The sequence below is a fragment of the Pteropus alecto genome, unplaced genomic scaffold (genome assembly GCF_000325575.1).
Source record: "Pteropus alecto unplaced genomic scaffold, ASM32557v1 scaffold359, whole genome shotgun sequence".
Classification (NCBI taxonomy): domain Eukaryota; kingdom Metazoa; phylum Chordata; class Mammalia; order Chiroptera; family Pteropodidae; genus Pteropus; species Pteropus alecto.
The window spans coordinates 1715230-1730375 of NW_006443119.1; the positions used below are offsets into that span (position 1 = coordinate 1715230).

Here is a 15146-nt window from a genome sequence, read left to right on the forward strand (position 1 = left end):
CAATGTTCAGAAGTTCATGTAAATCCTTGTGGTTTTTATTATCTCTATCCTTGTGTCTACCAACCTGCATCTGATTAAGATATCCCTGGGGGGCAGGCACTGGTCCTGTTCTCTCGCACTCTCGTCCCCCACTCTCACCCTTAACCCCAGGGCTTAGCATACCACCTGCCTGTCTGATTTCAAAGATATTCAGAAAGAGACAAGCAAGTGCCCTGTGTCTGCAGATTGCCAGCCACCCTGTCTAGCAGAGATTTCTGAATGTTGCACCCTTTACTGAGCCTTAGTTGGCCTGCTCATTTACAACAAGGTGCCTCTCCATCCACAGCTGAAGCCCCTTTTGAGCCAGAACTATTCCAATACAAGAGCTTCTTCCCCTCTCCCAGCAAGAAAAAAAATGTCAATGACTTTTAAGCCACGATAAACTTAGGACGAAAATTAAAACAAATCCCAAACAACTCGCAATATTTAAACAACAGATGACAACGCCAAGGCAGTGACATACGTGCTGATTCTTGGTTTGGTTTCGGGAAGATTTCTGGGTCAAGGCCCTTGGATGTTCCTATTCCCTCATCCTACAGGCAGGAAGCCAGGCCCAGTGCTCACGGGGCAGGCTCATCGCAACTCCAGCGGCCCCCAGACCCACCCGCAGAGACCAAGCCCTTCTATCTTGAGTTTGGGGAGGGGCGGGGCCTGGCGGTCTTCTGGTCCTCGTTCTGTAACCCCTGTTTCCCTCTGATTCCCCCACTTGTCCCCGCAGGGTCAGAAGTATGGTTTCCTCTCCCCTGCGCATGCACTTCTGGCTCCTCGTCTCCCCGGGAGCCGCAAAGTGTAAGAGCTGAGACGCGCCATGCAAGGTGGGGCACGGGTGGGGAGGGGTCTTCTTTCTGAGAGGAGACAAGCAGGAAGCTGAGGATGAGAATGAAATGCCCATGCTTGTGGGGATGGCCGGGCCAGGTCCCCTCTCACCTGCACTGGTCATAAAGGTGATGATGGTGCTGCTGACGCCCTCGTTGTCCCGGGAATAAACTCGCAACGTGTATGTCATCCCGGGATAGAGGTCTGTCAGCTGTATAGGCTGGGCCTGGGCCTTAACAGGGACAGTTTTTTTCGTATGGTTGCCTGGGGAACAGAAACCTCGGTCAGCCTGGGGCCAGGCATGAGGAGCTAGAGAGGCAGCGTTCAGGCTCCTGCCACCTGTCCAAGGTTGAAGCATGGGGGAAGGGGCCTGGGGACTGCGGGGCCAGGCCACTGCACAGAGCAGGTCACCAGGCCGCTCCACCGCCGGCCCTGCCACGCGGCGCTGACTCTCCTGCATCACGGCCCTTCGGCTGAGGACGCCGCTCCCTTTCCCAGAGTCTTCTCCTCACCACTGCCTGAGAGCTAAACATGTCATGATCTCCTGCCTTACGCTTTCCGGGTGTCAGCCAATGCTCTATTATCCTGAAGAGGGTCAGAGGGCCAGTTACCATCTCTCATGGTAACGGAAGTGAGACAGGACCCTACTTCCCATCTCTGGCCATGTGGAAAATCCACACATCAGACGTGAGTGCCTGTGTGCCTGGGGTGTAGGGTGATTGGTGGCAGCAGGAAGCTGCAACAAGATTCTGGATTCCGTGGATGTGATTCCCCTCTGACAACAGAGAACTAAGGGTCGTCTTTGTTCTCTCCTCCGAGATATTCGGGTGGCCGGCCCAGTCGGGTTAGTTGGCGTACTTGCTTACAGTACATGCCAGAGGCCGCCAGGGTGGGCCTGACCCCGCAGAAGCAGGAGCCTTCACTCAGACAAGGCAGATATCCTGGCTACACTTCACAGGTTAACAGATCTGTTATCTGTGGTCTCAAGATCCAGCAAAATGTGAACAGCTCAGTTGAAGCCACCAGTTCTCTGTGGTCTGTGTCTCTGACTGTGGCCACTGGTGTCCCTCTGTGAGGAAAGCACAGTTCTACCCCAAGTCTGAACTGGCCCCACCTGTCTACTGGCGACATCAGAAAACATGGATTCTGAGTTAAGGAGATCCATGCAGAGGCGAATTTTGGTTCGTTCGGGGCCTATTTGGACCCATCTTGGACAGGAAGTAGATGGAGGGCCCCATTACCAGACCCTCCCCAGCACATACAACCCTAGACCTCACTAATGGCTGCAGAAGCCCCTTCCTTCTCCTTGGGCCTGCTCCTCCCACCTCACTGCCATCTGAGCACATATCGATTTCATTAAGTCATAATTAAGCTGGGCTAAAAGGCCTCTCTGGGCCTGGGGGAGTTCACAGGATCTCTTTAATGGCATCTACGCAGCCCGCTGCAGCTGCCGCCGCCACGGCCACCGCCACCACCCCGCACAGCAATGCTTACTGTCAATGTACTCAACCACAAAGTCAGTTCCGGGCCCGAAATTGTGCTTCCAGGTGATGTTGGCCCATTTACTGTTGGGGAGCACTGTGACGTTCCATATGGACTGCTCGTCGGGGGCTGGTGGATGGGTTAGAAGAGGAGTTAGTGGTGAGGAGGGAGGAGGCTCTGGAGAAGACAGATAGACGGACACATGTAGGAGGCCAGGAAAGGGTAGAGTCGGAGTTGGCTGTGCCAGGGCGACAGAGCTCCAAGCTGCAGCCTTGGCGGCCAGGCCAGAGGTCGCCGTCCAGGTACAAACATTCGCAGCTGGGAGGACTCGTACGCGAGGGAGGGCTGTTAACTGTCTGTGCGTCCACGTAGGTGGGTTGGGAGTTCTGATCTATAGCACTGGAGGCTCTAACCTGGGCTCAGTCCCTTTTTAGATCCCCACCATGGATGCGGACGATGCAGTTAAAGGGGCCAGGAAAAAGCCCCATTGGCTCGCGTGCAGACGGGGGGAGAGCCCACCTCGTTCCCTTCAACTACAGACGTTCTACAGGAAAGAGAGAGGAGAGCTTTCAAAGCCACTTGACAGTCATGATGAGATTCGCAGGAAGGACAGGACCAAACATGGGAAAGCCTTTCTGGGCTCCTGAAACTGGAGGAAGAGGATAGTAACGAGACAGGTGACTGTGGTCTGAGGAGCCCCTGGAGTCACCCTTGGTCACTACAATCCTGCATTATGTGGAAAATAGCCTAAGTTCCCTCGTCTAAGGGAACTTAGGGCCTAGAACTCCAGGGTCCCAAGTAGAGACAGCACGAACCCTTCCTCTCTCTCTCATGGGCTAAGTGGGACCAAGAGAAATAACTCTTTCTTGACACCCACCCCTGAGTGGTCCGGACACCAGAAGCATCCTGTTCTGTTGGCTTCTCAGCACCACAGTCTTTGAGGCTTGATCTCCATGCAACACAGAAGACATTAATTATCTAGTTCCTACGAGCTGGGAGCTACTTTATCAAAGCCATTGTTCTGTCTGAAATCATAGCCTGTGGACAAGGGAATGGTGCTAATCTTCAAAAGTAATCATTTTTCAAGAGTCCCAGTAGTCTGATTACCCTATTTCCCAGCAAAGCCTTCATAGTGGAGTACTAGCGTGAGGCCTTGTATTTCAAAGACTTTACAAGTGTGGCTCCTGTATATTTTATTAGCATGCAAGGGAGCACTGTCACCAACTCACTTGTCAAAAATAAATGAATAGAGTACATTGGTGATACATTTATTCATTATCTATTTGACATGTGACTGAGTCTGCAGGCTGAGAAATGACAAAAGATCTGATCATAACTTCAAAAAAGTGCCTTCTTTACTACAATCCTGTCAGTTGTCAGTTGCCCCAGGTGAGTATAGCTCATGTTAGGTGAGAGACCAAGAAAGAGATTCCACTGATGGCACCACAGGGCCTTCTCCACGGGGGAGGCGGGGGGCGGAACGGGGCAGAAGGTAGGCTTCTTTACTTATCTGCCCAATGTTTCCATTGTATTGGCTGCTTTGGGCCACCTCAATCCCAGTTCTGGGGACACCCATGGCTCTTGCTAGTGGGAATGAATTAGTCATGATTAGGAGAGGTGAGTTTCCTCCTCTGCTCTGGCCTTTGGAAATAGCCTGAGAATTTGAGTTTAGACAGTTTGGCCACCAATACAACATTGACCCACATCTCACTGTCTGAAAGGTCAATGAGATTTGGGCTCTGTTAGAAAAGGTCAAACGATGGGAAACCGAAACGATTTAAAGGTGAGAGCGAAGGAAGGCATTGCCATAGAGAGAACAAGATGACGACCACTGGAGAGCTGAGAAGTTCAAAGAGAAGGACCAAGGAGAGCTACCGACGACTATACAGCAAAAAGGGTCAGTGAGACGGAGCACGGATTGTTCTGCCGAGTCCTAGAAGGTGGGAATTAGGGAAAATCCCTTGAAATCTGAAAAGTCCTATTTTACTCTGGAAAAAGTAAACTTAGAAAACATTTTATCCTAAGATACAAAACATGATAAAGATGAAAACTCATTCAATAAATCCTGGACATTAGAGCCATTCTGCTGCATTAAAGGCAGTCAGGATGTTTGAGGGGTGTCCCCAAGCTCGAATGATAAGGTCAGGGGCATGGCCAGGCCCTCCACCGTGTTCCCGCAGTCAGGACTTGCGAGAGGGAGTCCATGGGGCTAGACCCATGTGGCATCAAGGCCAGTCCTTGCAGAGGACAAGTAACTGCTAGGGAGCGAGATCCGCTCCCCTTCTCCATTCTTTGTGCATCTCTTCTGTGAACTCAGATCATTCAGGTAGGACACGAAGCCTCACTTTCATGCAAAAGATGCCTGACTGTGGGGTCCCAAAGACTATCCATCACCAAACCCTGTGGCAGCTTCTAATAGCCTAGCAGGTTTCTCCTTGGCCAACTTTTTCTTACTGTGCATGTTATTTAAATTCTAGCTATTGCACCTTTAAAGCAAATCAGTGTTTTCAAGGTCTGAGGAGCATGTCAGCTACGTATCATTTGTCTCCCCGTAGAGCTCACATCACTCCATGTGATTGACTTAAAGAAGCTGCTGGTGGATTAGGCCTCCATCCTCATTCAGGTGCTGAGAGAAGAGGGTGGAGTGGGAAACAGGTCTCAGAAGGAGAAAGGATTTGACCAGGAAACAGAGGGGCTGACAATTCCACAGCCGCTGGAGGAGGGTCCTGGGTGCTAACTGCCAGCCCTCAGGCAGCATCACGCTTATTTTACGGCTGGCCTGTGGCTTTGCAAGTTAGGCGCCCTCCCCTCCGTGGTAATAAAAGTGTCTAACGCTTGGTTCTTAGAAGTATTGCTGGATTCCTGAGGGGTCTCTTCATGCTGGAAGAACAGAGCTCCCTGGCCTGGCTGCATGATGTAGGGACAGCACAAATCCAGGCTCGGGCCAGCCCTGGGATCAATTCTTACCAGGGCTGGATGCGACATGGCTGGGGCAGGGAGACTTCTCAGGAGGGTTGTCCAATGTCAGGCGTCTTTCCTTTCCCACACTCTCTCCTTTCCAGAGTGCTCTGCCCTGAGCTGACTGTTCGGCATTTTGTTGGAGGAAGCCCTACCACGCGGGAGGAGCATGGCCCTCGGTTAAAGCACGGGGACCTGAGGCTAGAACAGGGAGGATGGAGCAGAGAACCATCCGCGGAGTGGGGGAGGGGGTACTGTGCTCCTAGTCTCACCAGACTGAGAATCCAGAGCAGAGACAAAGGGAGGCGCTGGTCGCCAGCATCGCAGACCCCCCTCCTGCCTGGGGAAGCCTGCGGGTGGAAGGGCGGGGAGATGGACAGCGGGCAGTACCGGATTCGTGAGTCTTAGTCCCGGAGGTGGGAGGCCTCTCCGTGGTGGTGGCGGCGGCCGTGGTTGTAGTAGTGGTGGCGATGGTGGAAGGTATGACAGTTGGGATGATGGGGACTGTTGTGGCTTCGGTGGTGGCAGCAGTGGCAGTAACATCAGTACTGCTCACAGTGCCCGTCGCACCCACTGTCGTTGGGGGCAATGTGGGAGGAGCTGAGAGGGAAATGTAAAACAGCCGAGTCTGGTTGGTTTGGCTGTCCCCAGCCTGGACACATGGCCCCACGTGCAAGACAGGCAGCCTGGTGACAAGACGGAGCCTAGTAATCAGCAGCCTCCCCAAGCACGATGGACGGGGTCAGGCAGCTCACGGTGAAAGGACACAACCATGGGACAGGAAGAGAATGAAGCCCTGTGTGCGTTTCATTTTCTTCTCATGGTCTGTGCGGCTCAAAGCATCCAGCATGCACCCAGCCAAGGGCGAGGATGAGAATGGGAAGGGACACGCACCAAACCTCTCAGACCCCAGGGACGACAGCATGGGGTCCCATGCCAAGTGCCACCCAGACACAAGCCAAGCAGTACCACTTGGGTCCAGCCCTGGAGCCCGGCCTTGGAGGTGGGCAGGCAACTGTGTCCCGTCCTATAGGAACACTGGGAAGCCTGCCATTGCCAACCATTCACCCCCAAACAACGCTTTGCTATGCCTGCTTGAGTTCTAACGCCACCCAAACCCAAGGACAGAGAGAGAACAATCCTCAATCCGGGGAACCAGACATTTTGCCTCTCCACCTCCCCTGCCGGCCCTCTCCATCTCTCAGGTCTCCTTGTTCACTCCCCTGCCTTTCCTCCCTTCTTCTCTGCGCAGTGAGGGTCCACCCCGGATTGCAGTAACTCCCTTTCTAGGACATTTGGAGTCCAGGAGCCCCGAGACCTTTCCCTCCACATTAGAATGGGCGAAGGGGCACCAATGGGATCATAGTGTGGCCTGTGCTTGTAGCACCATCTTCCCAGCGCACAGTAGGTGCAGAAATCCCAGGACACAAGTGAGATAGATGCCAGGCTTCCTTTTTGCATAAATCTTTGGGGGAGTTCAAATCTGTGCTAACGCTCACACCCTCTTCCATCCAAAGCTAGTTTTCCACATAGGTCAGCCCTTGGGCCAAGTCCATGTTTGCGACGGTGTTTCCATAAGCCCTCACGGAAGCTCACAGAGGGCTGCCCTGTTACTCTTTGGTTGTAATGCTGCTAAAGCTTGAGGGTATAGAAGAATGACGGGGCAAATCAGAGAGACAGAGCTACCTCTCCTCCCTGCGCTCTGTCTCCCGTGATCTGATCATGGTGTACTTGCTGAGGTCGATGCTAATGGGGCAGTAGGCAGGGATGTTAAGTCATAAGTAGGTAACACTAACTCCTAAGGAACAGCGACATCCCACCCTATCTCACATCTCCAGAAATTCAGGAAAATAATATCCCACCCCTCAGAAGGCGGCCAGGGCAGGGAGGGAGCCACAGGGAAAACTGCCAGAGAGCTTTTCTCAGAGGAGAATGAAGAGATCCTGAGCCTTCTCAGTAACAGCCTGATCAACAAAAGCGCTTTCATTCTTTGGGCCTCCAATCTTATAGAGTCCCTCACAGGGAGGGGCTGTTCCTGGGGTCCCTCCTGCTTCCCTGTTTGTAAGATCAGAGGTGCTGTGGGGCCTAAGGGGGTGGACCACAGAAGTCACACTGGGCGGCTGGCCCTGCCCCGCACATTCCGAAGATTCCTGGGGGGCAAGGTCAAAGTAGACAGCCCAGTATTCCCCAAGCTCCAGTCAGCTCACATAAATTAGGAGGGTGGGGGTGGGCTGGGGACAGTCTCTTTCTCACAGTCATTATTCAAGGGCGTGTTTAGTCCAAGGTGGTCCCAGGCCCGGGAGCTTCGGTGCTGTAAAAGCTCAGCATAAGGGCATCCATCTCCCCCACCCACCAAGGCAGACACACACACACAGGAAAAGCCTGAGAGAGCCACTGGCGAAGGGCAGCTCTCTTCCCAGCAGGGTCCCTGGGCGCTCCTTTGGCCGTGGACACACACGGGCCATAGACACACGACTAACTGCTCTGTGCTGCTGGCAGGAACCTCGAGAGGCCGTTTTGCCCAGCTAGGCCAGAACGGCTCTAATTTGGTTCCTTATCAAGACTGTATTTTCTAATAATTTCTGGCAAATGTAATGCTCACGGAACCTCCTGTTTCTATGATTATTTAAAAGGTGTCTTCAGAAAAACTAGCAAACTCTCATCCTGCTCTGTGTAGCACAGAGACCTGGGCTTCCCACATGCACAGTGGTGTTACATTTCCCAAGCTCCCTGTGTCGATGTCAATACTCCCCAAAGCTGTCCCCACACTCTTACGTGCCCCTCAGTCCCCCTACAAGCAGAGACACACACGCTCGCACTCACATAGCCAGGCTCACACACGCGTCCCTGTGTGCCCCAGCGAGCAGCCTCAGAAACAGAGATGCTGAGAGAGGCTGGGTTAGTTAGAGCGAGTCCTCCCTTGGCCTGCTGGTCAGAGATAAGAATGACAAACATCTTGAAGATGCTTCCACACTGCCTTGTCCCCTCCCTCTGATGGTCCCTTCTGCTGAGTATGACTGGAACAGTCTTAGGGTATTAGCGAGAGGAGACCAGGAGGGGGCTAAAAGGAATTGCTTGCTTCCCACGCATTACTGGAGGCTCCTTAGGGGATGCAACCTTAGCTGGCTGAGGTCACAGCTGGCAAATCGCCATTGTCTCTGACCACTCATTAGCTGTGTCTCTTGTCCCATGGCTGGATGCAGTTAAGAGACAGGGAGGGCAGAGGCCAGAAGGAGGGGCTCTGAGGGAAGGGACAGAGAGTCCGGTGGGTCTTAGAGGTGCATACAGGCAGGACGGGGAAAGTGTCCGGTGCTCAGGTATAAAGGGGCTCAGGTGATATCATGACCCGGGGTGGATTTGGGGTAGAGGACAGAAGGGGAATAAGACCCAGAAGTGGCCCCCCAATGTGGACAGATGCGTTGCTAGGATATTTCCTCCAGCCGCAGCAGCAACTGAAAGGCCGGAGAACCACCGTGGTCAGTGCTCGGTGGAGACCATCAGCCTAGCGACTGAGAGGAAGTGGGGCCCAGGGGAGGCCCAGAGCTGGAAGCACAGGAACCCGACTACTTAACGGGTGGCCCAATGCACACCGGAGGGTACCCGGCCACAGCCTGAGGTTTTTCACCAGAGTTTCGGGAACACCATGTAGATGAAATTGAGAAGCGGTGACACGAATCTCATTCATATGACTCTAGAACCTGCCATACATTTACAGAGCTGCCTACCAAACATTTACAGATCTGAGCTGAGTCAGAGATGAGGACAGCAGTTTCCAGACATTTCCAGGTGGAAGGTTCAGTCCAAGAATGCTCACATGGCATATGGACTGCCCTGGCCAAATCACAGATGGCCAGGACAGATGGGCAGCAGTCCCAAGAGACAGCAGTGACGGGTGCACGACAGGAATTATCTTCACTGGGTGACATACAAACAGATCAGTTTTGGGGAAAAATGCCCAGGTTTGGGGAGAGTGAGGGGGAAGGAAGCAGTGGGCAGGACGTCAAAAATGTGGAACCCGGGCTCCAACGCCTGCAGGTTTTGCAGAAGGTTCTCATGCATTTAAAGCTGAGAACAGCTGATGCTCTCAGCACATCTCGTTACAAACCGCAGTGCGCCTCTACCACCACGTCCCGCAGGAGCTGGAGCCCAGGCAACACTGGACGGACAGGCAGAGCCTCTGCGCTCATTCTGCATGCCGCGAGGAGCCTGGGTCTTCTCTAGACGGGAAGTACAAAGTGGGGCGTTTGGGATTATCACCATTTCCCTCGCAATTGCCACTCACGAGAGAGTGGCACAGACTGACATGGATGTCCACGGAGCCAGGCAGATGCCTTGCCACCAAACCCAGCAGTCTTGGGTCCCAGGATGCCAGAATGGGGGAGGCGGACTGGGAGCTGGGTCCCAGGATGCCAGAATGGGGGAGGCGGACTGGGAGCTGGGTCCCAGGATGCCAGAATGGGGGAGGCGGACTGGGAGCTGGGTCCCTTTCTGTGCTCCCCCTTCCACCTTCACTTTCTGTTCACCCTTAGCACCTGCCGGAACAATCCCAGAAGACACCTCTCTGCAAACTTGAATCAGGAAGTCAGGAGAACAACCCCCAGAGTGCAAAAACGGCTTTCTCCCCAGTGCCCAGGCTCAGGACACCTATCTCGTGTCCCAGCAGAGGTGTTCAGACCCTGTGGGGGAGGCACTGGGCCCCGTGGGCCTGGGCTACCTGGAGGTGGGAAGGACGGGAGAGCTAGGGGAGGGGAGGGCGGCAGCGCACCACCGACAGATCCGGCTGACAAAACAAATGCAAACCTAAGGAAGCAGGGTGTGCAACAGAAATAGAATAAACCTAAAATGGGGCTGGGAGGCTAAACGAGCGAAGGTGGGCAGGAAACTAAATCCGGCAAGGCGGCGTCCTCTTCATCGGCCAACCCTCAGATTCCTTGCCTGGGCCTCGATTCTCCCGCACCGCCCGGAGCCTGCGGAGGCTCTGGCGACCCCCTGCTCTGCAGGGCGGGGTCCCCTGCCCACTTTCTCCAGCTTGAGCACAGGCTTTCTGTGCCGAAGCACCCTTTTATGTTCCTCAAGCCCACAAATCAGGACTTGAGGGAGGAACTCAACAGGTCATCTTCTAAGCTGGGACCTGACTGCCCAACTCCTCACTTCTGTGCACCAAGCTCCCAGACCCGGAGAGTGGAGACTGTTCTTAATGCTGACGACTCTGAGAAGGGTGAGGGGATAATCAGCCCATGGTGCCCACTGAGACTCCAGGTCCTGGAGCACCTGACCTTACCCATGGACATGCTCACTCGTTCTCACTGACCAGAACCCATGGTATATGGCAGTGCTGGTGCCAGGCTCCCATGCAGCATGCAAGGCCAGCATGCAGAGCGTGCCCACCATAGGTCACCCTTTCAGGGGATGGCAGCCTGACCAGGAGACAGGAACCAGCTGCAACCACTCACGGGGCAGCATTCCTTCTCGGGGCCCAGTTGGTCACCCAAAGGCTGTGGCCCCTCTCCGTGCTCTGAGAAGTGAAGCCTAGACAAGGCCTAGGTGGCTCAAGGAGGTAATCACTCAGCTTCAGAGAAAGCTGCAGCTCCAGAGAACAGGTCTGGAGCCCATGTACGTGGGGCCCTTCTAGGCCATCCTCCTTCTCCATCGCAGGGCAAATAGTAAGCAGAGGGAGAATGTGTTCGATTCCGGTCCCGCCCTCTACACACATCCTCCTTGACGGTCTGGCTTCCCAACCACTGAAAGAGTGAGCCTGGAGCATGCTTTCACCCCGAGCCTCTCCCTCCTTCTCCGCCTTGGCTGGGCTCCACCTGCATCATCCCATGCCATGCCCATTACCTCTGCTGCTGGTACGGTACCTGCGGTTGGAGTAGCTTCAGAACACAGCACCCAAGATGACCAGAGAGAGGGAGAAAGGATGAGAGAAGGAAGAGAAAACAGAACACAGGTGAAACCACAGGACAAGCAAGTAGAGAAGGTTCTGGCTCAAACCTGACCCAGACAGTGTGGCCAGGTGCTGGCCATTGCCCTGAGGATGCCAACTGGTGTTTGATTTGTTTCCACAGAAAACTTTCCATCTGTGTCTTAGAGACCTTTCCAGTACACTCTTGATTCTACCTCCACTCAAGGATTATCTAGGAGGTGGCAGTGGGGACAGTCCACCTAGAGTGCTGCCTTCCTAGGTCTTTCACCCTCAGGAGAATGTCCGGTCCCGGCTGGGCTGGCCTTTAGGAAGCAGGCTGTGTGCTCCTCCATTATGCTAGTAATTGAGGGCATAAGGTGCGGGTGTAGGAGGACACCAACCCATCAAAAGAATGGTTCCTGTATCTTTGGGGGAAGATGATGGATATAGCTGGGGTGGATGCAGGGCGGGGCATATTGGCTGAATCCTCCCCACACCACTCAGCCCTGGAACTGTGACAGACTGGAGCCCTGAGGCCCTTTCTTTCCCACCAGTTGTACTTTATGAAATAAGAAACCTAACTGTGGACTCAGCCCTAAAAGGAATTCTTGAATTTGCTGCAAATCCCTAAGTTGAGAAGAAAGTCTTTGTCCTCTCGTCGCCTGGGGTTGCAGAACTTTCCCTGTGGTGGTCACTAGGGTTGGACAATGGGGCTTTGTTTATCTGATGTTTCTATATGGGGTGGGGATGGGGCAGGAGAAGGCGGTCTCTTTATGTGTCTCCTCACAGAGTTAAGTAATAAAGTGCATCGCCCTTGGTCCGGCCAGGCTCTTGGAAACTGGCACACATCAGGCACATACCCAGAATCCCCCGACACTAACAAAGTACTCAATGGGGTTAGAAGGGCACCTAGGAGGAAAGCTTATTGCGTGTCTCATCTGGGTCTGATCTGGGCCTGGGTCAGGCCGCTGAACCTCAGCCTTCTGGGGAAAGCACTGGACACAAACGATTGTCAGCTTCAAGGATTCTTAATCACATTACCTTTTCTGTGAAGTCTTCCCGTGCAGAGTCAGTCCCCTCCTCTGCATAACTCCTGCTCCTTCCTTGTCTAAACATACATTCCTCATATTAAACTGCAACTAGACGTTCTTGTGGATGTCTCCTTTTCTAGATTGTGTGAGCTTATTACCTACGTATCCCTTGTTTTCGGGCAGTGTCTGGCACCTCACATTGTGGGTGCTCAAGAGATGGCTGTTGAATAGACCACCGCACCTCTGGAAAGGCAGCAGGATCACCCCATTTCATAGGAGATCTGCCAGTATCAAGGCTTCTACAGTCTCCAACCCGAGAGGTTCCCATAAGCCAGCGTGTGCAGGTGGGCCCAGAGCCCCCTCTAGTGGCGTTCTCAGGCAGGTGCAGCTCCAGTCGGGAGTGCTACGCTGCTGGAAGATGCTGGGACCCAGGAGATAAGCTCACTTGCTCTTTGTGAAGTTGGTTTGGCACGTGGCTGTTTCCCAGCTCCCCTTCCTTTCCACAGCCTGACAACTCACCCGATTCAGGCTGCAATGGCAAGTACCTCCAATCAAGTCTGTTTCTCCTCCCTCCTTGGCCCCCCATAGGTGTCCTCAGAGCCCCTGTGGGGCACTCTCAATGTTCCTGCCTCTGTCAATAGGTCAGTACTTTCACTATTCTTTCGTGTTCATTAGCATATTTACTTACGACATCCTTTGCCTCATCTCCTCATCTCTACTCTGGACCCATGCTCTCTTCCTTATTCCCCCCCAGAAGGAAAGATGACAGATATTAAGTAGCTGAGCGAATCAGGCAGAGCGAGGACCCAGGATTGACAGCAACAGTCAGAGGAGACCTGAGTTTTCTAGATACACTGCCAGCACCTTCACACTGGTATACAAGTTGGGTTCTCTGCTTTGAGCGCTGAAGGACCTGTGGCCTCATTTCCTCTCTATCCCGGAGGCTGGGCAGCCAGAGGCCAGGTCAGGGTGTTCTCGGCATCTGAGTGTCCCCGGGACCTGTCACCTCGAGACTGCCGCAATGTACCTACCTTCATTCGGGAGTGCTGGTGACTCCTCCGTGACTGCTTCCCCAGAGCCCACCTGTGTCCTGGCACTCAGCGTGAAGCGGTAGCGCGACACGGGGTCTGCTCTTTGCACCGTGAACTTGGTCTGATTGGGAGAGAAGTTCTCCACTATCTGCTTTCCTACTTTGGTTCCATTAACTGGGGAGAGACAGGCAAGCGGAATTGAACTTTAGCAACGTCGACCAGGGTAAGTTACATAACCTGCAGCTGGAAGGAGCAGGCCTTCCTGACCCTGCTGGAAAGGGAAACAGGGGGACCTGCCACGTGCACTTGAAGACTCGGGGGATGGGAGCCTTGGCTCAGAGTGGGGCGAGAACACCTTTTCCAGCTCTCTGATGACGCATCAGGGTTAAAACTTTTTCACTGATCTTGTTATCTCTAGCTCACTGCAAAGTTATGTGGCCGATTGGGACAGGCTCAGTTTATAATCCCCAAGCCTTTTCACTAAGGACAAAACTTTTTTTCTGAGTCTCTTTCTTCCTTTCAAGCAGATCTAGGGCAAACCCACTAGCGCTTTTGATGGTTAATGCCTCCTTTGTGAAAGGCCTATTCAACGTTCTTCAAAGGGGGAAAGTCAGCTCCAGAGATCAATACAAGCACACAGTTGGGTATTAAAGTTGTTAACGCAACACCTGGCCCTTTGAGCTTCCCAATGAGGTACAGCATCACCTACTTTAGAAGCCTTAACATTTTTTAAGTGTAATGACATTTCTGTCCCTGCATGGTGTCGCTATGCTCCTGAGGTGAGGTCTTCCTGACCCAGGCGCAAGTTCTTGGCAACTCTACATACAGCTGCCTTACCACAAATGACACTGTTAAGGTGTCCCTGAGTGTTGCGTGGACTCCTGTGCAGGTACTGTCTACCGCATCAGGTGGACGTTAAAGGTGAGGAGCTCTCTGCCCTAGACTTGTGGGTGTGGGAGACTATAAATAAGGTCCCTGAGGGCTGGGGTTGAATTCCTCATTAGACCAGAAATTCTCTGTCGGCAGCGGCTGACTAGGAGCACCCTGCAGGAGGGGCTGTGTCAGGAGGGCAGGGACGGGGTCTCGCCTGCCTCCCTTGACCCTTTCTCCCTCGCCCCTCCATCCCTCCACGATGCCCTCTGCACCGCAGGTTTTCTACCTCGGTTCCTTTGGAAAAGTGATGAGAATGGGGTTCTGATGCCCAGATTATCTACGAGAAAGCAAGACGGAACGTACAGGCCACGTATCTGAGAGAATATCCAATCAGGATCCCATTGGGGTGTTCCGGATGGTCCCATTCCAGGTTGATTATCTCCAGGTTGGGCTGCCGGACTCGAAAGCGCCTGGGGGCACTGGGTACTTGGGGAAGGAGGAGAGAGTGGGGAGATGAGGGGGAGAGGGAGTGGGCAGGATGAGGGAAACACAAAAAAACAAAGCACAGGTATGAAGGCATTGACCTTGGGCAACCCCCATGCTGGACTGCTGCTAAGCCAGAGCCCATAGCCCATCCACGATGGTGTTTCCCATGGTTCATGACAAGCATGGCTCAGACTGTTTAAGTAGAAGAAGTAAATCGAGTGTTCCTTTAGCAACTACCCTAGATTCGGCACGTTAGGCTCTGATCCTGCAAAGACACCTCCATGGCAGGGCGGAGCCAGTCGCAGGCAGGGAACCAACCGCAGCTGTTTCCTACAGAGGCTGCAGCTCCCGATCCTCAGACAAGGATTCTCACTGCCGCATCCAAGCTGCAGGTCCCGGCCTCTGAGCTGAGGATGCTGGGTTCGGGGAGGAGGAGGAAGGAAGCCGAGATGGAGCACGAGGACAGGGCACAAGGAGCGGAAGTGATGGGCAGAGGCTGTTGGTGAAAACCACAACGAGGAGGGA

General features: G+C 53.6%; 1 protein-coding gene across 1 annotated transcript in view; it reads right to left on the reverse strand.

Annotated features, from left to right (window-relative positions):
- The window catches only part of NFASC (neurofascin), a 72074-nt gene that overhangs the window by 12832 nt on the left and 44096 nt on the right, over positions 1 to 15146 (reverse strand). Inside the window, exons 20-25 of the mRNA XM_006922865.1 lie at positions 14499 to 14621; positions 13263 to 13436; positions 11157 to 11171; positions 5686 to 5895; positions 2350 to 2466; positions 967 to 1119 (exon numbers count right to left, since the gene is read on the reverse strand). Of these exons, the coding sequence (XP_006922927.1) occupies positions 967 to 1119; positions 2350 to 2466; positions 5686 to 5895; positions 11157 to 11171; positions 13263 to 13436; positions 14499 to 14621 (792 nt within the window). The remainder of the gene's footprint in view (positions 1 to 966; positions 1120 to 2349; positions 2467 to 5685; positions 5896 to 11156; positions 11172 to 13262; positions 13437 to 14498; positions 14622 to 15146) is intronic.